Source organism: Carcharodon carcharias, chromosome 2, assembly GCF_017639515.1.
Source record: "Carcharodon carcharias isolate sCarCar2 chromosome 2, sCarCar2.pri, whole genome shotgun sequence".
In the NCBI taxonomy this organism is placed as follows: Eukaryota; Metazoa; Chordata; class Chondrichthyes; order Lamniformes; family Lamnidae; genus Carcharodon; species Carcharodon carcharias.
This window is the reverse complement of record NC_054468.1, coordinates 32,868,018-32,891,576: the sequence shown is the minus strand read 5'-3', so window position 1 is coordinate 32,891,576 and position 23,559 is coordinate 32,868,018. Positions and strand designations below refer to the sequence as shown.

The 23,559-nt window shown below is 41.0% G+C and overlaps 1 protein-coding gene across 1 annotated transcript in view; it reads left to right on the top strand.

Moving 5' to 3' along the window:
- Positions 1-6,627: 6,627 nt before the first annotated feature.
- Positions 6,628-23,559, top strand: part of LOC121287201 (SPHK1 interactor, AKAP domain containing) — a 145,239-nt gene continuing 128,307 nt past the window's right edge. Inside the window, exons 1-3 of the mRNA XM_041204859.1 lie at positions 6,628-6,885; positions 8,834-9,022; positions 13,807-13,917. Of these exons, the coding sequence (XP_041060793.1) occupies positions 6,628-6,885; positions 8,834-9,022; positions 13,807-13,917 (558 nt within the window). The remainder of the gene's footprint in view (positions 6,886-8,833; positions 9,023-13,806; positions 13,918-23,559) is intronic.

Sequence of the window (23,559 nt, the reverse complement as noted above, 5' to 3'; positions counted from 1 at the left end):
ATTGGTAAGTGTGTCAGTCTGTGTCATGCAATCTGTTTGAGTGATGTGGCTGTCATGGTTGATTAGCTGGCTGTGTGCAAGTTGCAAGATGAGGGGATGAGGCTTGCAGCAGTGCCAAGTGTGTGAGGGTGAGGTGAAGAGTATGAATGTTAATCATGAGTGCTAATTGTTATAAATTGTTGTTATGAGTGATGGGATGTAGTGAATTGAGGAGTGGCTGAGACTAATCAAGCAGTTGGTAGGATATGGCATCTGAAAATGCGTTCACTGACCTTCACAACTCTTGTGATGTCATTGAACTTCTTTCAACACTGCATCCAGCTCTGTACAAAGTCCTCCACAGCTACCTGCCCCTTTTGCCTTTTGATTCTGTGTTTTGAGGGACTCCTGTTCACTTGTGGATACAGGGCATCCCTCGTACATTCCATCTCCTCCACCAAGACTTCCATGCAGCACCTGAAAATCTTGGAGTTCACTCCGTCACATGCCTCAGTATTTCCAAGTACAGATTCACTTCCTGCACAATTCCCAGAATCTGCTCCAGCCACAATGCACCTCCCCTTTTAAGAGGTGCAGTCTAGCTTTAAGCAGGGGAAGGTAGCTTTTAAGTAGTCCTAGGAAGTTATGATTTTTGGCTGCCTCCTGATGTATGCAGGCACTGAACCCTGCAGTTAATGCTGGCTGCATGCAGAAATTATTATAATGACCAGGCAGCACGAACACAGCATGCTGCCTGCATTTCAAGCAACGGGCACAAGTTAATCAGGCATCACATTCCTCATTCCTGTTTTTCAGGGGTTATTCAATTTGGTTCCCTTACATTTCAGTGTACATTCAACTTCCATGGATGAACTTAGCAGAGCAGTTTCTTAATTTAGAGTAATGTACAGCAGTCTGAAAGCTGATGATTTTAAACCTTCCCCTCAAATCATTTAGCTTCTTTGTTGTTTCAAAATTAATCATTTGTCTGCATTGGGAAAAGCCCTTGCTCGATGAAATCACATTTAAACAGTTCCAAAACTTTTCCAGATGAGCTGAATTCATCCTCTTAACATTTTACTAAAGGTAAGCCACTGCCAAAGTTCAGTTGTTGTTGAACCTCCACCGCCTGCCACCACCCCATCCTGCCACGCACGGTCCTGGTTTAGCCATAAATCTCTAAATAATCTAATGGAGAACCCATATCCTACCAGTTTGTGATCCAGTTTAACAATGCACTAACATTCTGTGCCTCTGGGGGTTCTCAGATTGCAGGATACTTCACATTCAGTGTTCATTTAAGTGGAATAAATTGTAACCGACTGTCAAATTGAGAGCTGTGACATGAAAGATCTTGGAGTCAAGTGATACTCTGATAATAATTAATGGGGAGTCTCATGCTGACTTGCCAGGAGGTGCATCCAGTATTATCAATCCTGAGAAGAAGAGACAGACCATCAGGTAAATCACACTAGTAGATTTATGTGGTATTTATTAGTTGGGTAGCCACCAGCAAATCCTAATAAACACTTAAATATTTAGCCAAAACAAAACTTCCTTTGGCCTGTGCGACACCCTTTTTAATATTAAAATTACCTCTTTTAAAGGATTACGGTTGGTGAGGTTCTTAAGATGTTTCAATATAACAAGTATTTAGCTATGAAACTGAAGCCAAAGCTCCCATTAAAATACCAAAGAAAAGAAGTTCAGACTTTTGAAGTACTATAAAAGAAGCATAGAATGGTGCTGCAGAGAGAAGGCCATTGGGCCCATCATGTCTATATTAGTTCTTTGGTATTCGCTTAAACCTACTACTCCCCTGATCTTTCCCCATAGCACTGTCATTTCTGTACCTTTCAAGTATTTATCCAATTCTCTTTTGAATGTTATGATTGAATTTGCTTCCACCGCTCTTTCAGTTCATTTCAGAACCCAACAACTCATTCTGTTTTTTTTTTTAAATTCCTTTGTTGCCTCTAGTGCTTTTACCAATCACCTCAAATCTGCCTCTTCTAGCTACCAGTTTCTCCTGATTTAATTTTATTAAAACCTTTCATGGTTTTGAAATCCTCTATTAAATCTTTCCTTGATCTGCTCTGCTCTAAAGAGAACAACCCCACCGTCTCCAGTCTTTCCCTGCAACTGAAGTTCCTCACCCCTAGTACCATTTTACTAAACTTCCTTTGCACTCTCTCTATAAGGCCTTGACATTCCTCCTGATATGTGGTGTTCAGAACTGAACAAAATATTCAGTTGAGACCTAACAAAAGATTTAGCATGGTAGGCTTAAGTCAGTAGCCTGCCCATCATTTTGAAAAGTCATTAATGAGCAATTGAGCTTGTTAACAAGTCAACTGTTATGATCCAGTTAGGGACCAGTAACTTTTTGTTAAAAGTAGACAAATTTTGAAATCCCAGTTATGCACTAAGAGAATAAAGCCAAAGTTCCACAGTTTAAAATAAACAAAATAAACGTTACTGTAGAAAGTCAGAAAAATAAAACAATCTAAGAATTAACAGGCAAACTGTGAATGAACACATCCCTCTGCATATTAAATGGAAGATGCGACCAAGACAGATCCCACAGATTTTGCAGCCACGCTCCCAGATGTCAGTGACCACTGTGAACTACACAAGCTTATTATAACTTTGTCTTCCCCATGAGGGATTTCAACTCTTAACTTTCAAACATCTATGCTTTTAATTCCCTCAAAAACTGCTTCAACTTGGACTCAATGACTGTTTACCTCCCGATATTTCCATCTCTCCTCCTGAGACTGTTTCATGGGATTCACAAAGCTGCAATCCCATCTCTAATTATGAAACCCACTTCCAACTCTTTTGCAAACCACTAGCTTCACTAAGCTGATATTGCCCCTGGGTTTCTCTGAATTCCAATCACCCAACAGCATTGCACTGTAAATGGCTCCCGGGGCTTCTTGAACCTCTAACTGCCTGGCATGAAACCAACGACCTTCCATCGCTAGCTCCCCATGGCGTCTCCGAGCCTGAACTGCCTGGAGCCTGCTAACAGCGGCACCTTTTTGGGATGATCAGATGGCAGTAAATTACAAAATGCCTGAAAATGCACCAAATAAACTGAAACCTTCAGTTGGGTTGGGCATTATTTCTTAAATATTACTTTGAGGGATTTAGAATAGTCTGTGATTAGTTATTGTGGGGAAAATGCTAATGAATATTATTGAAATATTCAAAGATAATGGAGTGTGTTTTGCCATGGATAGCCTGGGAATACTGCCAGAATCTGAGATGCTGACAGCAGTAAAAGCATGTTCAATTCTGCTGGTGGTGAAAGCTGTTGTTCCTGACAACTCTCCAATTCTTGTGCAAGTGCCAATAAAAGAAATATTGCCAAGAATCAGCCATTCTGCTGTACCTGGATCCAATGACCAAATCTTCCATGATCATCATTATTGTGATCTGTCCCTTGATTCCAGGATGATCTCTACTTGGGGTGTTACGAGGCTATGCCCTGTTATTTTTGAAAATATGATTTTTCAGCTTTCAACTGACAGAAAATTGTGCAATTTAAACTGAGACTGCTTAAAAACGCAAGGCCACATTCCAAGGTGAAGGTGAGAAATCAACAAATCATCCTTGGGAGTGTGAAGAGAGAGACATTTCCATCGAAACTCATAACAGTCTAAGAAAGAGACATTAAAAATGCAAAGTGCTGGATATTGAAATGATGGCTGCCAAAGACAGACACACCCAAAACCTCTTGGAAATACATAATAGGTGAAGTATTTCAAGGCAAGGCTGTGAGCCACTAGAGAGAAATTGTAAGTAACACAGGTGGTGTTCAGAAAGTCTTCAGCAAAGGAAACAATTTGAGGCCTGTCTTTCCCCCTCGCTCTCTTTTGGAACAAGTGTGTTACCTGGTTTGAGAAGCAACTCTACCATAAACCCATCAAGGAACCTAGGTCTCGTAATAACTACAGCATCTTCTACATCTGCCACATCCAAGAAACCAGCTAACCTAAATTGGCCATAACGTTCAAAATCCAAGCTTCAAGGACAATCATTACTGAATTCTAACTCTCCTTATTTCTGATACCTGTGCATGTGAGCTTTAACAACTGCATGAGGGCTGAATGCTTAAAGTTGCGTTTTTATTAGTTTTCTTGAATTTAGTGATTAATAAATTTGCTCTTTCTTTGACTTGAGAAAACCTTGTTTGATTGGTTCCTTTGCTCACAGCTTAACGAGTAAAATTAATTCTGATTTGGAAAAGGCATATTCTTGACAAAAAGGAACTTAAACCTTTGCTGTGGCCAACTGAGGAGGTTGAATAGAGGGGAGCAAGTTCATCCCTTTTCACCTGGTCATAACAAGGGCCATGTGTTTTATGCCATGGCACATCATGTGACTGAACAGGTTGATTCTCAATACACAGATCTTTGGCACACGGGGAAGGATTTCCTACACAGTAATAGATCCAGAGTGCAGGATTTGCTTCTGTTTCTTTGCCTCTGTGCTGCCACTCTGCATCATCAGTAAGATATTGCAACTCAAATCGTAAAGCAACTTCATACGAACAAGGTGTAGGAGGAGGCCATTCAGTCCCTCGAGCCTGCTCTCCTATTTAATAAGATTGTGATGTTTGTGTTTAACATTTATGCTTTTTTGTAAAAGGACATTTTAGTTTAAAAAAAATAGGTCTTATATTAAAACCTGATGGCAGGGTGTACAAAGTACTGGATATATTGCCCTCTGATGTAGAATAAGGAATAAAAGAACCTTCTGGGTTTTTTTTTTACACCGTGCGTGTGTGCATGTGCATGCATGCATGTATTCTTAATTGTTAAGAAGTGGCAAAACACTTCAAATGACTATGAGGGTGGGACCATCATAATTAGGGACTTTAGAGGCTTTTGATCCAGCTACTATGGACTTTGTAGTTTTATATAGTCAGAGTTTTACAGCATGGAAAGAGGTCCTTCAGCCCATCTCGCCAGTCATCAAGCCATTATCTACTCTAATCCCATTTTCCAACACTTGGCCCGTAGCCCTGTATGCGATGGCATTTCAAGTGCTCATCTAAATACTTCTTAAATGTTATGAAGGTTCCCGCCTCTACCACCCTTTCAGGCAATGAGTTCCAGATATGCCCCATCATCTGAGTGAAAAAAAATTTCCTCAAACCCCCTCTAAATCTCCTGCTTCCTACCTTAAATCTATGTCCCCTAGTTATTGACCCCTTTGAAGGGGCAAAGTTTCTTCCCACCTACGCCATCTATGCCCCTCATAATTTTGTACATCTCAATCAGGTCCTTCCTCAGTCTTCTCTGCTCTTAAGGAAAACAACCTTACCCTATCCGGTCTCTCTTCAACATCCTGCAGCCCAGGCAATATCCTGGTGAATCTCCTCTGCAATCACATCCCCCCTATAGTGTGGCGATCAGAACTGCACACACAACTCCAGAAGTGGCCTAGCTAGCATTTTATACAGCTCCATCATAACCTCCCTGTTCTTGTATTCAATGCCTCGACTAATAAAGTCAAGTATCCCATATGCCTTCTTAACCATCTTATCTACCTGTCCTGCTGCCTTCAAGGATCTATGGACATGCACACCAAGGTCCCTCTGATCCTCTGTACTTCTTAGGGTCCTACCATTCACCGTGTCCCTTGCCTTGTTAGTCATCCCAAAATGCACCACCTCTCACTTTTTGGGATTAAATTCCATTTGCCACTGTTCTGTTCATCTGACCAACCCATCTATATTGTTCTGTAGTCTAAGGCTTTCCTCTTCGCTATTTACCACACCACACAATTTTCATGTAATCTACAAACTTACTGATCATACCCCTACATTCATGTCTTGATCATTAATGTACACTACAAATAGCAAGGGACCCAGCACCAAACCCTGCGGTACACCACTGGACACAGGCTTCCAGTCACAAAAATAACCTTTGACCATCACCCTCTGCCTCTTTTATGTTGAGCAAATGGAACAGTTTTTCATTGCGAATGAGATTGAAGAGGAAAAGCTGACCTCAGTTTTAATTACTGAGAAATCTCATTGCTCCTGACAAGCCAGCAGATAAAAGCTTTAAAGAGCTTGTGAAAAAGTACTTCGATCCCAAACCAGAAATTATTGCCGAGAGATTCAAGTTTCACTGAAGAGAACAGATGAAAGTGAGTCAGTTTCCCAGTTCCTGGCCTAGTTGAGAAAATTTGCAGAATGTTGTGACATTAAAGGTTACCTGAAAGAAGTTTTGTGTAACTACTTGGTTTGTGAACTAAGAAATGAAAGAATTCAGCATAGATTGTTAGCGGAGCAAGAGTTGACACTGAAGAAAGTGTTCAAGATTGCGCAAAGCATAGAAGTGGCAGAGAAACAAGTTGGACATTTGAAGGCACATGCTAACAATGCTGAAGTTGAAATAGTAAAGTCAGGGTACACTCGCTTCCAAACATGTCACCACTGTAATGGAATTGGGCATAATGCAGAAACCTGTAAGCGAAAATCCACTGATTGTCGCTACTGTGGGGATAAAAAGGACACATAGTGTGCATGTACATCAAAGACTGATCACAGTAAAACAGTACCGCCAAGAAAAGAGCATCACGAGGAGCACATGGACAAGTCACGTTTGAAAATAGAGGCAGTTTAAAAAGATGCGTTACTTGGAAACAAAATACAAAACTAATGCGAATCCAGATGAGACAGAAAGTGAAACTAACAGCAACAATGCAGAAGAACAATTGTATTACATTCAGTCTGATCTGAAACTATATGAAGGACTAAAATTTGGCATTGTCTTAAATGGTAAAATGGTTGAAATGGAGGTTGACACTGGAGCATCTGTTTCTATTGCTTCAGAGAAGACATGGGAGAAGATTTTCAAGAAATGCCCATTGGAGAAAACTCTACATGTATCGTGGTCACACCTGCATAAAGACCATTGATACTCTCTGGAATGTGTTTACTACTTTTGGATTGCCGGAGCAGATTGTGTCTGACAATGGCACACAATTCACATCATGTAAATTTCAAACATTCTTGAAAAACAATAGGATCAAGCAGATTCTCATCTCACCTTAACACCCATCCTCAAATGGTGAAGTAGAGTGCTTTGTCCATACATTCAAAATGACCATATTGAAGAGGAGGATGCAAACACATTGGAAGTTGAAGCTGAAGAACTTTTGATGATGTTTCATAACACTCCACATTCAACAACACGCGTATCTCCTGCTGAGCTGATGTTTGGAAGACGACTGTATACCAGAATGGATTTGCTGTGTCTAGATTTGAAAGGAAAGATTAGTTCAAGGCAACTTGATCAGAAAAGGCCACACGACACAAGTAAACCAGCTTGAGAGTTTAACCTGGATCAGTCTGTTTGGGTCCGAAATTACTGTGGGACACCAAAGTGGCTCCTTGTGTGTATGTGTGTGCGTACTCTTAACTGTTAAGAAGTGACAAAACACTTAAGAGATCATGGCTGATCTGATAGTAACCTCAAGTCTGCATCCCACCTACCCCCAATAATCTTTCACCCCTTGCTCACCAAGAATTTATCCACCTCTGCCTTCAAAATATTCAAAGACTCTGCTTCCACCACCTTTTCAAGAAGGTAGTTCCAAAGACACTGAGCCTTCTGAGAGAAAAATTTTGCCTAATCTCCACTTTAAATTGGCAACCCCTTATTTTTAAGTAGTGACCCCTAGTTCTAGATTCTCCCACAAGAAACATGCTCTCCACATCCACAGTCAAGACCCCTCAGGTCTTTGTATGTTTAAATCAAGTGTATGTTTCATGGAAAAGTTGTTGCCATTTTGGATGATTGGTAGCAAGCTCCCACCAATCATTAATGTCAATGCTGCTGCACTTCAAGGAGAGCTTCTTTGAAGTGTTTTCTTTGTTTCCTCCTGGAATGTTGGTCAGTTGAGAGTTGGGAAAACCGCCAGGAGATACTTTTCGGCCATCTGGGCACAGTGTCCAATCCATCAAAGTTAATTTTGCAGGAATTTTGCTTGAATGCTTGTGAAAATGATTTCAAGAAGGACACTGGTGTTTGACGGTCCTCCCATTGAATCCAATGGATGCAGTGGAGGCATTGTTGTTGGAATTTCTCTAATGCTCTTTTGTGTCACTGATACAGAGTCCAGGTCTCGCTGCAGTACATGAATGTGGTAATGACAATTACACTACTCTAAATGATTTTTGTTGACTCGCAGAGATCTTTGTTGTCAAAAACTCACTACCATAGTGTTGGATCTCTTTGTCAATGGCGGTCTTTTGCAAGAGGTCACTGCTAAGGTATGGGAAGTGCTCAACCCATTCTAGAATGTCTCCTTCAACATATATGGGAGGTGGAATATTTGGCTGAGCAGGTGTGGGTTGATATACAAGTTTTTTTTTGGCAACATTCAAGGACAGGCTGAGTTTCTTGTATGCAGAATTGAAGAGATTGAGAGTGGCTTGCAAATCTTGTGTAGAGTGGGTAACATCACTGCAGTCACCTGCAAACTGGATTATATGTGACTATGGTAGTCAGTTTAGTTTTGGCACAGGTCAAAGGGTTTTCCATCTAGGCAGCATTTAATATTGATGAAATGAATAGCCACTGTCAGGTAGATTGTAAATAATATGGGGGGTATGGGGGCTATTACACAGCCTTGCTTAATCCCAGTCCAGATTTTGAAGGCATCTGTTTCAGAATGCAAGATCGTGTTGAAGTTTTGTGATGAGACATCCAAATCGTTTGAGCGTAATCCACAGAACCTCATGATTTATGAGTCAAATGCTTTTGTCAGGTCAATGAATGCAATGAAGATTTCCTGGTTTTATTCTCAACACTTTTCTTGGATTTCCCAGGCAACAAAGACCATGTCAGAGGTTCTTCTGGAAGATCTAAAGCCACACTGTGCTCTGGGAGCTTTTCCTCAATCACAGGAATTAGCGATTCAGGAGAACGTGGATCAGGATTTTCCCTGTTGTGGACAAGCAGAAAATAGCTCAATAGTTTCAACAGCATCATTATCTCCCTTCTTGAATATATTTACGGTCTGTCGCACTCCTGACAACAGGTGGGGGGAGTTCTTTACCTGCCCCCCCACCCCACCCCACCAAAACACACAAATCTGTAGGATGAGTGCATGGAGTTTTGATGAGAGCAAAAACCCACCAGCTATGATGACCTCAGCTGGAATACCATTGGGCTTTAGGTTTTGTTGTTTTTCACAGCTGTTCCAACAATGGTGGTTCACACATGGGTCCTACCTTAGGGTATGTGGGCTACCCTGGAGAGTATCAGCTGCCACAGTGGATTCACAGTTGAGGAGTTGTTGAAAATGTTCTGCCGTTGACAAACATTTGGGCCGCACTTTGTCTGGCACATTACCATAACCTCGTCACCATTGGTAGCCCTACCAGGAGCAAAGAGTTCCTGACTCTACCGCTCAAGGGATCGTCAGAATGCTCAAGCGCCTGCACCACATAGATGTGGCGATCCACAGAGGGCTTCCATGATCACCTGGAAGGCAAATGCAAGTGCAGCTGCAAGATGTGCTTAAACCTACCATCTGTTCTGGAGAGGGAATCATCTGTTTTACCCAAACCAGTACTCGCTGATCAGGAATTCAAGGGAAAGTACAAGAAGGCATATTCTGTAAAAAGAGAAACTGTGGGTTCTGAAGTCTGAATGAAGGTTACCAAATTCTGAAACTATAGAGCAGGTATCTGAAAGAGAACGATAGATTAATATTTCAGATGGAAACTTTCAACTAATTTCAACTAATTAAAATCCATGGGGGTTGTGCCAGAGACATGGCAGGAAGACCGATAGTTGTTTTGCGGGGTATGCTCATAAGCTTCTTAACTTTGGAAACTTCAGTCTGTGAATTGGGCTATAAATGATGGAACATGCTTACTAAACCCAACAGGTAAGATTAAATTGACTAACCAGAAAAAGAAATTGGTGGCAATTTTCTAGACACTTTTCTCTTGCTTCATTGCCATAACTTTGACAGTAAAATGGGAGAAACCATGAGGAAATTCCTGGAGAGTGTGTAGAAATTAAAAATATAAAAGCTTTTGCATTTCATGAAATGTTTGAAGAACTTTATTCTTCATAGGGTGAGAGTGATGAAAACTGCCTTTCAGGCTCAGCAGCTCTTTTGCTGTGCCATGAATCCTGCATCTATGTCCAATCTGGGCAGCATTAATATGGAATGGGCAAACTTTACGCTATAAACCGAGTCTGAGTCAGACCACAGCACCTTATTCAACCCTGAGTTAAGATTCTGACTCCATATCCTCTATATTTCAATGATTTCCTCCTCTCCCACATTAGCCTATCAATTGTTGAAAACCTCAACAATGACTTTGTCACCTCTAGACTAAATATTTCAATGCCCTCTCTGTCTCCAATTTCTTTCACCCATCATAAACCTCAGTTCATCCAGAACCTTGCTGCCTGCATTCTTATCTCATGCCAGGGCCTAGATTTTCTTCTTGCCGATTTTCACAATATCGCAATCCCGCCTCCTGCCTGGCAGAGCTAGCTTGTGCTATTTTCAAAGTGGGGTGGCAGGGCTGGGCTAGAGTTGGGGCCACTGCCTTCAGGTCTGAGGTGGGAATGGAGGCAGGTAGATGCTGAGGTGGGCAGGTTAGAGGGCCTGCCTCCATTCACTGGAACATCAGCCCAGTTCTGTAAATGTGTTAGGCACCCTAGCCCTCACCACTGCCCCCCAGTCATATCCCAATGCCCCCTCCATACCGACATGCCCACTCACCCAGTATCCGCAAAGGACAGAACTCATGAGATCATAATAACATTGGGAATTCTTTGAGTTGCTGATGAAACTGTCAAAATAAATAAACACCCATTCAAAAACCCTTCATAAAGCGTTAATTCTCTTAGGAGCTCATAAAACTCGTCAATCAAAACAAACCATTCAAACTCCATTTGGGAAAAAAACTTACTGTTGAGTGGCCACAAAGCTGTCAAAATAAATACACTCCTTCAAAAAAACTTTAAACCTATTAACTGCTTAGAACTGACAATCAAAACAAAGCTCACCATCCTCCTGACAGCTGTGTCAACAACTGTTAATGAGCTAAATCCAGTAGTGTGTTTGAATCCCAGCCAACCATTCATAATGAGATTCCATTGCAAAGCTATATAAACAATTACTGTTGAGCTATATCCATTAATAGGTTGGTACTCAGTCAAGCATTCATAATGAGATTCCATTGCACAGTTGTGCCTACAGCCCTGAATATATCAAAACCTTGATGTCTTTTAAAGACATTTGCCACCAGTTCAACTTTTGAAGCAGAGAACAGATAGTCATCTGTTCCACTGCTTCAATGGCTTTAACAAATGGTTGGACTGTCAATCAAAGAAATGATTAAAATCTGTAGGAGATTGGCGGATAAAATTTTAATCTCAGTGCTGTTGAATGAGAAAGAGCATGTTATCCACTGGATAAAGTACTCTCTTGTATCTGAATGCTTTCATAATGCTGGTCAGTGTAGTGGTCAGATGCCTTTTCTAAACAAAACTTTATCTTTAATCACTACATTCAAAATATATTTGGCATATCACATTATGACATGTACAGTTGTCAGCACTTTTTAAACTATCTGTCAGAGGTTTCTGACTCTAGATTAGACTTCCCCGATCTCGCTGATGACTACTCTGCGGTGCCGTGAACCATATTTCCTGCCAAAATGGGTCCGTCTCCATGGAAATAGCAGGGGGCCTAAAATGCCAATGGACACGAGAGTAGGTAAGTGTGGTTTGCTGCGCGTGGCCTTACTGCCCACACTCATATCCCAGCGCCATGAAAATCCCACACAATGGGAATGGGGTGGGTATCACAGAATCGGGTCCCACCCACTATTTTTAAATCCTGCCCACTATCTTTCCAACATGCACAGAGACATGAAAATCCGGCCCCAGGTCTCACTTGCCTATCCCCTCAGTTCTCACTGGCATCAAGTGGCTCCTAGTCCTCCCATGCCACAAATGCTCTTCCTTATCTTTGAATCCCTCCATGACCTTGCCCTCTTTACTTTAACTCCAAATAATGGACAGGGTTGTGTCAGGTGGGAGACTAATTTTAAAAATCTGAAACCGACCACAACCCAGCTTCGATCCGCACAGGTCTGATGTTAATGCAGGCGGGATGGGTGGGAGGACAGCCAATCCACTCCCAGGCTTGGCAATTTAAATATTATAATGAGGCTGCAGCCTTTTAAATATAGCTCCGGATGGGTGGGTTTCTCTTGCCTTGGGAAACCTGGCAGATCTGGGGTGGTGAGGGCTGTGCTAACCCCAACCCCCCACACCAACCCATGAGGCCTCCGATTGCCTCGATCCCCAAGGCCGATTTAAACTGCCTTGGAGGCATCCAACTGCAACGCCCCCACCCACCCGTTCATCCAAATCTTCCAGCCCCCATTGCGAGTCTTGAATGTTACCCCTTCCCTGGATGTGAACAGCTTCCACTTCCTGCCTGATCATGGCTCGAACTAATCTATCCCTGCAGCCTCTTCTCTCGTGTTCTCCACCGACTAGAAGCCAAGCCTGTCAATCAGGCTAACTTTGGGGTAGGGAATCTACCTGTTACATCACACACGCACGCACTCACTCACTCACGCACGCACGCACGCACGCACCTCCTAAAATTTCACGCGTGCATAGAAACCCCGAACTCTAAGTTTCCTGCTGCCGGGCCCCTTCAATCCCAGCAAAAATTTCCAATTGCCCTTCAGTATCTCTAATTTTCTGCATCAAAATTTCCACTCATGTACAAAATCACTAATGTACGTCTGTATTCAAGAAAGTAGGGAGACAGAAAACAGGAAACTACAGATCAGTTATCTGTCATAGGACAAATGCTAGAATCCATTACTAAGGGGGCAGTAGCAGGACATTTAGAAAATCATAATACAATCAGGCAGAGTCAACATGGTTTTCTGAAAGGAAAATTGTGTTTGACTAATTTATTAGAGTTCTTTGAGGAAATAATAAGCAAGGTGGTTAAAGGGGAGCCTACGGATTTGGTGTATTTAGATTTCCTAAAGATACAAGTTGTGGTATCAAAGGCTGCTACACAAAATAAGAGCTCATGGTGTAGGGGGTAATATATTGGCATGGATAAGGATTGGTTAGCTAACAAGAAGCAGAGAGTAGAGTTACATAGGTCATTTTCGGAAAGGCAAGTTGTTATTAGTAGAGTGCCATAGGGATCAGTGTTGGGGCCTCAACTATTTACAATCTATTTCAATGACTTGGGTGAATGGGCCGAATGCATGGTTGCTAAATTTGCTGATGACACAAAAATATGTAAGAAAGTAAATTGTTAGGAGGACATAGAGTCTACAGGTAGCTTTAGACAGGTTAAGTGAGTGGGCAAAAATTTGGCAGGTGGCATAAAATGTGAATTTGACCACTTTGACAGGAAGAATAGAAAAGCAGTAAACCATATGAATGGACAGAGACTGCAGGACTCTGGTACAGAGGGATCTGGGTGGCCTGGTACATGAATCACAAAAAGAGATTCCTGCTCCTAATTCTTGTGTACTTTGTGAGCCAGAGCTGCTGTTGCCACTATACCAGAGGCACAAGTGGTGACTTGTGCCTGCAGCTCATTGGCCCTTTCATGTGCAAGCTTTCTTGACCTTTTTCACATTTAAATCTTTCTTGCCATAATTGAAATAAAAAGCATATTAACGGGCAGCAGCCTTGAATGCTCATATAAATATATTAAAAACACTTGCTGATGGTGAAACAAATCTGTAGATTGAAACAGAGATAATTTGATTTTCTCTTTCAACAGGTCTTGTGCAGCAATAGTTTACTGGACTCTGCGGAATATTGGTTACGGAATGAGAAGAAACTTTGCCGGGTTGGATTCCTGGAAGATAAGGCAGGAAACAGCTGCCCGACGGTACGTGTGATGGAAATTAAAAGAATGATTTCTACCTATCAACTTTTTAATAGAGGGTACCAGAAGGGATTTGAATAATTACAGTTCTTAACAAATATTGACCAGATGGGGATCTGTGGTTAGGTAGTTGTTGTGAAATGACTCCTATCAATAATTTTGCTGAAAAAATTCATGAGAATTGAAAATTGTTTCCTAAAATTTTACCCTGACTATTATTTAATGCGATACCATTCAGTTATTTTGCACAGAAAGTCAAAAGCTGAACTCATGTCATGTGATAGGAGGAAACAACATTACTAAAAAATAATCTATTAATGAAGCTCACATCATGCTCTGGGGTTTCCACAGAAGAGGTAGCAGATGATCATGACAGCCCCATAGAAATTCAACTGTTTAGTCTATTCAAGTACCTGGCATTATCTTCATGTTGATTTCTGTTCTTCTTTACACTGGGTGTCGTGAAATCGTAAACAGATACTTTGTAAATTCATCTCCGTGCATAAAGGAAATCTTCCCCCATTTGTACAACAATACATTACCATTGGACAGATAATTCATGCTGTTCTATCCAATTATGACAGTGAAAAATGTTCAGAGAAGAACAGTAAAAGTGATTCCTGAACACACATCATTCAGTTGTCAAGAAAGACTAAGAAAGCTAATCTATCCTCATTTGAAGCACCGCCAACTGGGACATAATCACACTACAGGTGGTAATCCATCTATCTCTTTGAGTGAAAGCAAATTTTGTGGTTAATCTCTTTCGTGGATCTCGCATTATTACTGCAAAACTGACAAAATGTGTGAATGCTTAATTTTAATACTCAAATCAATTTAAATGCATGTAAACATGACAGAGTGATTTCCTGTTTGTAGAATGGAATCATTTTATGTGCTTTGCTCAGCCATCTGGTGTGATCATTAAGTTAAGTTTCATGTCTGATTGCTATTCTTTTGTATGAGCTCTTAATATTCATTTTTCAGTGCCTTCTGCTACGGTGCTTTGGAGAGAAGAGGTAAAAAGTGTTTAGGTGGAGGTAAGAATAGGGAAATAGGGTATCAGGTTCAGCAGCTTGATACTAGCTGTTCTTGAAGCATTTGATAGAACAGGAAGAATGAAACAAGAGAAGGGAAGTGAAAAAAAACTCAAACAATACAAACGTTTATAGGAGCTCAAGCAACAATGCATCCAAATGCAAACTACAAAATACTGTGGTGGTCGCCAAATCAAATTAAAATGAATGATGGGGTTCATTATAAGTACATTTTCACCACCATATGGTTAGTAATATGGTGAATGAAGATTGGATGGATTCTATAACAGGCAGGCATTCTACTCCATTGGATTACTCCTACCATGTGGTAAAGACAAACATTTACCCCAGAATTTCAGGGTTGATGTGATACAAGATTAAAGAAGGCTTGTCAGGGAGAGCAGCAGGTATCAGAGCTGGACAGTATTCATCCATCATTTTGCCACCAGCCATATCTGGGTCTCCTGACACATCTACCTGACAATGGTCAAGATAGCTTGCCTCTATAGACTTTGGTCAGGACAGAGCCAAAGATAACAGCTCCTCACATTAGTAAGGAATATCCATAGCATAAGTACTGTCCTTTCTGGAGTACATCCTTCAGACCTTTTTATAATCTTAATTAGCTTGTGGCTTTTAACTTAGAAGGTTTTTGTGGCATGATTACCTGGGAACTTTCATTGTTTGAATTAGCTTCACTCCACAATTGTTCATACCTTGAAAAATTCAGGAGGTTTACACTTACCAAGCATAATGTGGTGTGCAAATCCAAATGGCAGCCACTCCTGATCCAGAGGATTGCTGGAAATGGCCTATTATCTTAGTTTGGACGTGCTTTCTAGCTTTAAAACTCTGAAGTTTGGTGAAGGGAGACAAGGGCACATGATCTGTTTAACGCTTGTAGCACTGAAATCACGAGATACCATGTATCCAGTGTCCCATCCTGAAAGAAGATATGCCAAGGTGACCATCAGCCAGGGTACCCTGGCTGATTTATGTCCTGTGGAGTGGCAAAATGTGTGTCAGCTGTGGTCACATTCCAGCCTCTGAGTCAGAAGCTAACACCTTCAAGTCACACTCCAGAGACTCGAGTATGTAATCTGGGTTGGCACTGCAGTGCAGTACTGAGCAGAACTGCCAGAGTTGCTGTCTTTTGGATAATAAGCTAAACTGAGGCTCTGCCTGTTCTCTCAGGCGTATGTCCATGGTAGCATTCTAAGAATAGAAGGTCAGCTCACCCCCCCAGTGTCCTGGCCAATATTTATATCACAACAAACCCCTAAAACAGAAGGTCTAGTCATTCAATTCACTACTGCTTGTGTAAACTTGCTGTACATAAATTGGCTACAGCAGTGACAATCGCAATTTAATTGTAAAGTGCTTTGGTTCTTCCTGAGTTCTGAATAGCTCTATTTAAATATGTCTTTTTTAAAAATTTCCTTATATCCAATTGAGCCACAATGTGATTGTCACCTGTGTTTAATTCTGAAAGATGCTACTCAGATTCAAATAATATTTAATTCTTCCCATTTTAACAGAAACCATAATCCACTTGTTTTAAATGTATTAATTTCTCGCTTAAAATGATTCAACTGACATAAAAATACTAATATTAAACAGTAATCTCTAGGCTATATGTATACATTAATTTCACTGATTTTCTTTTAAAACACAAGTTGACATAATTAGAGCAACTGTCTTATTTGATCTAGTGAACATATCGAGGCATATTCAGCATCCAATACCTAATTCAATTAAAATGATCATATAATATTTTAGCCCTGTCGTTAATATTCCCTGGTAATGCAAGAAAAGCTAAACCTACTTTGCATTAGTAATTATGGTAATGTTTCAACATAAACCTTCCCCTCATCCTCAAGTGAACCAAACGAACAATTACTATCTTTAAATATGTATTCTGTGCCTCTATTTCATTTGTAGACAGTGACATTGTGATTCTTATCCAGTGACTGGATTGGAGGCAGAGGAGATTTAACTGGCAAGTGACATCATCTCCCCAGTCCCATCATCTCCTGATGTTGCTATGGGGAGATGTGGGGTAGCATGGTAAAATCAACACTTCACCCCTACCTAAGCTGGAATTTTTCAAATGTCATTAAACATTCAGTTGGCTTAGTTGCTTTATTCAGTTCTTTATGAAACAGCCCTCATGATAAATAGTACCCAATAAAGCTAAATGTCCTCCTCCCTCTCCGCTGTAGCATTTCTGTCATTCTGTCATATCAAGAGGAGACCTTTGTGCTTTTTTAACAGTACGTTGCTCCCTTCAGGGGTCCTTTTAGTGTCCAACTGATGATATTTATGAATGACAAGTCGGAGGGAACAAGGACCAGTTGCTCCAAAGCAAATTCAAGGAATATATATAGAACATTGTTTTACAATATTTTATCCTGCTTTAAAACAAAGCACCAGATGCTCATTGTTTTAAAAATGCATATTACTCCTGAAATTTCATTTAATATCCATATAAATAAGCAAGTAGAAAACAAATGATGAAAGAAACCCTGAAAAGTATAGTTCCAAAATTTGTAAGTATGTTCACTATTCAGAATCCATTCCATACAGATGATTATTTTAAAAAATCAGAACACCAACAGTGTGTGGGTTGCTTGAAAATTGTACAGTGAGACGTTAAATTGCAACCCTCAAGTCAAGATTAAATTTTCAATGTGTGATGATCTCATAACTGACTCAGTACTGCTAAAAAGTCTTTTTAATATTTATTCGGCAATATTAATCTGTTTTCTGGTTAATCTGTGGCAGGAAACCTAAAACAATGTCTAAAAATTTGATGGGCATTTCAGTAAATGCAAATATTATCAAAGGACACAATAATCATTTAGTTACAAGTCAATTTTATTTCCTAATCATAAGGTACTTGTTTAGAGATATTTGAATAACATAATTAGTAACCCAATAATTATCAGAAACCAATTGTGCCTGATATTCAAATTTTGTAACTTTAGTTCAAAACTGATTTAAAGTAATAAACTCTGGGCCAGATTTTGCTCATGATTATTTATGTGTAAATGCTACAGCAGCTTCAGGAAAGAGCAAATGCACGATTAAATGCCAATGCCAAATGTTGCTGTTGGAGTAGCACTGCTCCACTGTTGGGTTCACAAAAACAGAAGTTAGTTGTCTGCCAAACCAGTGACATCCTTTAAATGCCATGAAGCTGCTGCATTTGTGAAAAGGATATGAATAAAAGCCACCACAGATATTTAGGCTAGTACTTGCAAAATTAACACAGTAAGTGTTAATTAGTGACAATCAGCACCTCGGACACTGAAAATTAATTATTGGAAGTGTGGAGTCTCTTTCCTTCAAGTTGTTAATTGTTTTAGGAGATTTTAGAAATGTCAAATTTAAAATTTAACTTTGTTCCTTATTTGTTCTTTCGGTCTCTTTCATAGAAACATAGAAAATAAGAGCAGGAGTAGGCCATTCAGCCCTTTGAGTTTGCTCTGCCATTCATTATGATCATGGCTGATCATCCAACTCAATAGCCTGCTCCCGCTTTTTCCCCATATCCTTTTATCCCTTTTGCCCCAAGAGCTATATCTAACTCCTTATTGAAAACATACAATGTTTTGGCCTCAACTACTTTCTGTGGTAGCAAATTCCACAGGTTCACCACTCTCTGGGTGAAGAAATTTCTCCTCATCTCAGTCCTAAGACCGTATCCTCAGACTGTGACCCCTGGTTCTGGACTCCCCCACCATCAGGAACACCCTTCCTGCATCTACCCTGTCTAGTCCTGTTAGAATTTTATAGGTTTCTATGAGATCCCCCCTCATTCTTCTGAGCTCCAGCGAATATAATCATAACTGACTCAATCTCTCCTCATATGTCAGTCCTGTCATCCCAGATGGTAAACCTTTGCTGCACTCCCTCTATAGCAAGAACATCCTTCCTCAGATAAGGAGACCAAAACTGCACTCAATGTTCTCACCGTGGCCCTGTATAATTGCAGCAAGATATCCCTGCTCCTGTACTCGAATCCTCTCGATATGAAGGCCAACTTACCATTTGCCTTCTTTACCAAGTGCTGCACCTGCATGCTTACCTTCAGCGACTGGTGTATGTGGATACCCAGGTCTCGTTGCACATTCCCCTCTCTCAATTTATAGCCATTCAGATAATAATCTGCCTTCTTGTTTTTGCTACCAAAGTAGATAACCTCACATTTATCCACATTATACTGCATCTGCTATGCATTTGCCCACTCACTCAGCTTGGTCCAAATCACACTGAAGCATCTCTGCATCCTTCTCACAGCTTACCCTCCCACCCAGCTTTGTGGCATCTGCAAATTTGGAGATATTACATTTAGTTCTCTCATCTAAATCATTAATATATATTGAGAATAGCTGGGATCCCAGCACCGATCCCTGCAGTACCCCACTAACCACTGCCTGCCATTCAGAAAAAGACCCGTAAATTCCTACTCTTTGTTTCCTGCCTGCCAGTCAGTTTTCTATCCATCTCAATACACTACCCCCAATCCCATGCGCTTTAATTTTATACGCCAATCTCTTATGTGGGAATTTGTCGAAAGCCTTCTGAAAGTCCAAATAAACCACATCCACTAGCTCCCCTTTATCAACTCTACGAGTTATATCCTCAAAATTCCAATGAATTTGCCGAGCATGATTTACCTTTCATAAATCCATGCTGATTCTGTTTGATTCTACCACTGTTTTCCAAGTGCTCAGCTATTAAATCTTTTATAATGGACTCTAGAATTTTCCCCACTACTGATGTCAGGCTGACTGGTCTATGATTCCCTGTTTTCTCTCTACCTCCCTTTCTAAATAGTGGGGTTACATTAGCTAGCGATAAAAACAAAAAACTGCGGATGCTGGAAATCCAAAACAAAAACAGAATTACCTGGAAAATTCAGCAGGTCTGGCAGCATTGGCGGAGAAGAAAAGAGTTGATGTTTTGAGTCCTCATGACCCTTCAACAGAACCTGCTTATATTTCAACTCCTTCTTGGACTCGAACTCAAGTTCTGTCGAAGGGTCATGAGGACTCGAAACGTCAACTCTTTTCCTCTCTGCCAATGCTGCCAGACCTGCTGAGTTTTTCCAGGTAATTCTGTTTCTGTTTTACATTAGCTAGCCTCCAATCTGTAGGAACTGTTCCAGAGTCTATAGAATCTTGGAAGATGACCACTATTTCTAGGGCCACTTCCTTAAGTAGTCTGGGATGTAGATTATCAAGCCCTGGGGATTTATCGGCCTTCAATCCCATCAATTTCCCCAACACCATTTCCCTACTAATACTGATTTCTTTCAGTTCCTCCCTCTCTCTAAACCATGTGTTCCCCAACAGTTCTGTTATGTTATTTGTGTCCTCCTTTGTGAAGACAGAACCAAAGTATGTGTTTAGTTGATCAGCCATTTCTTTGTTCCCCGTTATAAATTCCCCTGTTTCTGACTGTAAGTGACCTACATTTGTCTTCACCAATCTTTTTCTGTTCACATACCTATAGAAACTTTTACAGTCAGTTTTTATGGTCCCCACAAGCTTACTCTTGTACTCTATTTTCCCCTTGTTAATCAATCCCTTGGCCCTTCTTTGAGTTCTAAACTGCTCCCAATCGTCAGGAATGTTGTTTTTTCTGGCCAGTTTATATGCCTCTTCCTTGGATCTAATACTATCTCTAATTTCTCTTGTAAGCCATGGTTTGGCCACCTTTCCTGTTTTACTTTTGCACCAGACAGGAATAAACAATTATAAAAACAAAAAAACTGCGGATGCTGGAAATCCAAAACAAAAACAGAATTACCTGGAAAAACTCAGCAGATCTGGCAGCATCGGCGGAGAAGAAAAGAGTTGACGTTTCGAGTCCTCATGACCCTTCGACTCTCACTCAAGTTCTGTCGAAGGGTCATGAGGACTCGAAACGTCAACTCTTTTCTTCTCTGCCGATGCTGCCAGACCTGCTGAGTTTTTCCAGGTAATTCTGTTTTTGTTTAGGAATAAACAATTGTTGCAGTTCACCCATGCGCTCTTTGAATGTTTGCCATTGCCTATCCACCGTCACCCCTTTAAGTAATATTTCCCAATTCATCATAGCCAACTCGTGCCTCATACTATCGTAATTTCCTTTATTAAGATTTATTAAGATAAGGACACTAGTCTCAGAATCAACTACGTCACTCTTCATCTTGATGAAGAATTCTACCATATTATAGTCGCTCATCTCCAAGGGGCCTCACACAACTAGATTGCCAATTATTCCTTTCTCATTGCACAATACCCAGTCTAGGATGGCCTGTTCTCAACATTGGTTCCTCAACATATTAGTCCAGAAAACCACCCCGTATACACTCCAGGATTTCCCCCTCTATGGTATTGATACTAATTTGATTTGCCCAATCTAAATGCAGATTAAAGTCACTCATAATTACAGATAATCCTTTATTGCATGGGTCTCTAATTTCGTGTTTAATGCTATTCCCAACTTCACCACTACAGTTTGGGGGTCTATATACAACCCCCACTAACGTTTTTTGCCCCTTAGTGTTTCTCAGCTCTACCCATACATATTCCACAATGTCGGAGATAATATCTTTCCTCACTATTGCGTTAATTTCCTCTTTAACCAGCAATGCAACTCCACCAACTGTTCCTTTTTGTCTGTCCTTCCTAAATACTGAATACCCCTGGATGTTCAGTTCCCATCCTTGGTCAACCTGCAACCATGTCTCCGTAATCCCAACTATATCATACCTGTTTACATCTATTTGCATGGTTAACTCATCCACTTTATTGCGAATGCTCCTCACGTTAAGGCACAAAGCCTTAAGGCTTGTCTTTTTAACATTACTTGTTCCAATCCCACTATTTTTCACTGAGTCCCTGTTTGACTCTTGCCCTTGATTTCTCTGCCTATCACTTTTCTTATTCCCCTTTCTGTTTTTTGTTCTTATCCTTGATTCCCTCTCCTCTGACTTCTTGCATAGGTTCCAATCCCGCTGCTGTTTTAGGTTAAACCCTCCTCAACCACTCTAGCAAATATTCCCCCTAGTAGATTAGTCCTAGTCCAGCCCAGGTGTAACCCGTCCAGTTTGTATTGGTCGCACCGTCCCCAGAACTGGTCCCAATGTGCCAGGAATCTGAAACCCTCCCCCTCACACCATCTCTTAAGCCACGTATTCACCTGATATATCCAGCTATTTCTACTCTGACTAGCACGTGGCACTGGTAGTAATCCTGAGATCATTACCTTTGAGGTCCTACTTGTCAACTTACTTCCTAACTCCCTATATTCTACTTTTAGGACCTCATCCTTTTATTTCCTATGTCGTTTGTACCAATGTGTACCACGACCACTGGCTGTTCACCCTCCCCCTTCAGAATGTCCTGTAGCCGCACTGAGACATCCTTGACCCTAACACCAGGGCGGCATCGTACCAGCCTGGAGTCTCGGTTACGGCCACAGAAATGCCTGTCTATTCCCCCGACAACTGAATTCCCTATAATTATTGCATTCCCATACTTTTTACTCCTCCTCTGTGCAGCAGAGTCAACCATGGTGCAATGAATTTGGCTGTTGCTGCTTTCCCCTGAGAGGCCATTCCGCTCAAAAGCGGTATGTCAGTTTTGCAGGGGAATAGCCACTGGAGATTCCTGTACTGCCTGCCTAGTTCTCTTGCTCTGCCTGGTGGTCACCCATTCCCTTTCTAGCTGTGGACTCAGCCTGCAGCGTGACCATCTCTCTATATGCGCTATTCACTATACTTTCCACCTCGTGGATGCTCCATAATGTCCCCAGCCGCCGCTCCAGCTGCAAAACCCAGGCTTCCAGAAGCTTCAGCTGGAGACACTTCCCACACACATGCTGGCCCTGGGCACTGGAAATGTTCCCGGCTTTACACATAGAGCAGGAGGAGCACACCAAGGCTTTGAGCTCTCCTGCCATGACTTACCCCATTAAATTAATCCTTTTGGAAGACACTTAATATCAAATAATATCAATTAATCTGTGGCCCTTCTTCCCTGGTCCTCGTTGTTACAGAATATAGCCCTTACAAACAACAAAATAAGACCTTAAAAACTGTAAGCGATTAAAGTAGTAAATACTTACTTGACTGTACTCATGGTACTCAAAGGATCACCTCATTCCGAAATCACCAAGCTCCCTCAGTCATCAAACTCCAACTTAAGCACTCTACTGTAGCCTAAAGCAGCACTCCAGTGTAGACAAAGTCAGCACTGTAAGATGGCCTGTTTTTATTCTCTCTGAATCTAGCTTCTGAAAACCTGTTTAAGCCAGTTATCTAATTAACTAGTTGTAGCTGCAAGCAGAGCCTGTATAAACCCTGTTTTAAAACTGGCCTAAAGCTCACCTTCCAACCCAAACAGCAACTTTTAGCTAATTACTAAATTAAACAAAGACTAGACTTTAACCCTTAAATTCCCTCAGTCACCGAACTCCAACTGAAGCACTCCACTGCAGCCCAAAGCAGCACTGCAGTGCAGACAAAGTCAGCACTGTAAGATGGCTTGTTTTTATACCCTCTTTCACTCAACCCAGTCTTCTTTCTATCTTTCTTCTTGTACCTAATTTGACA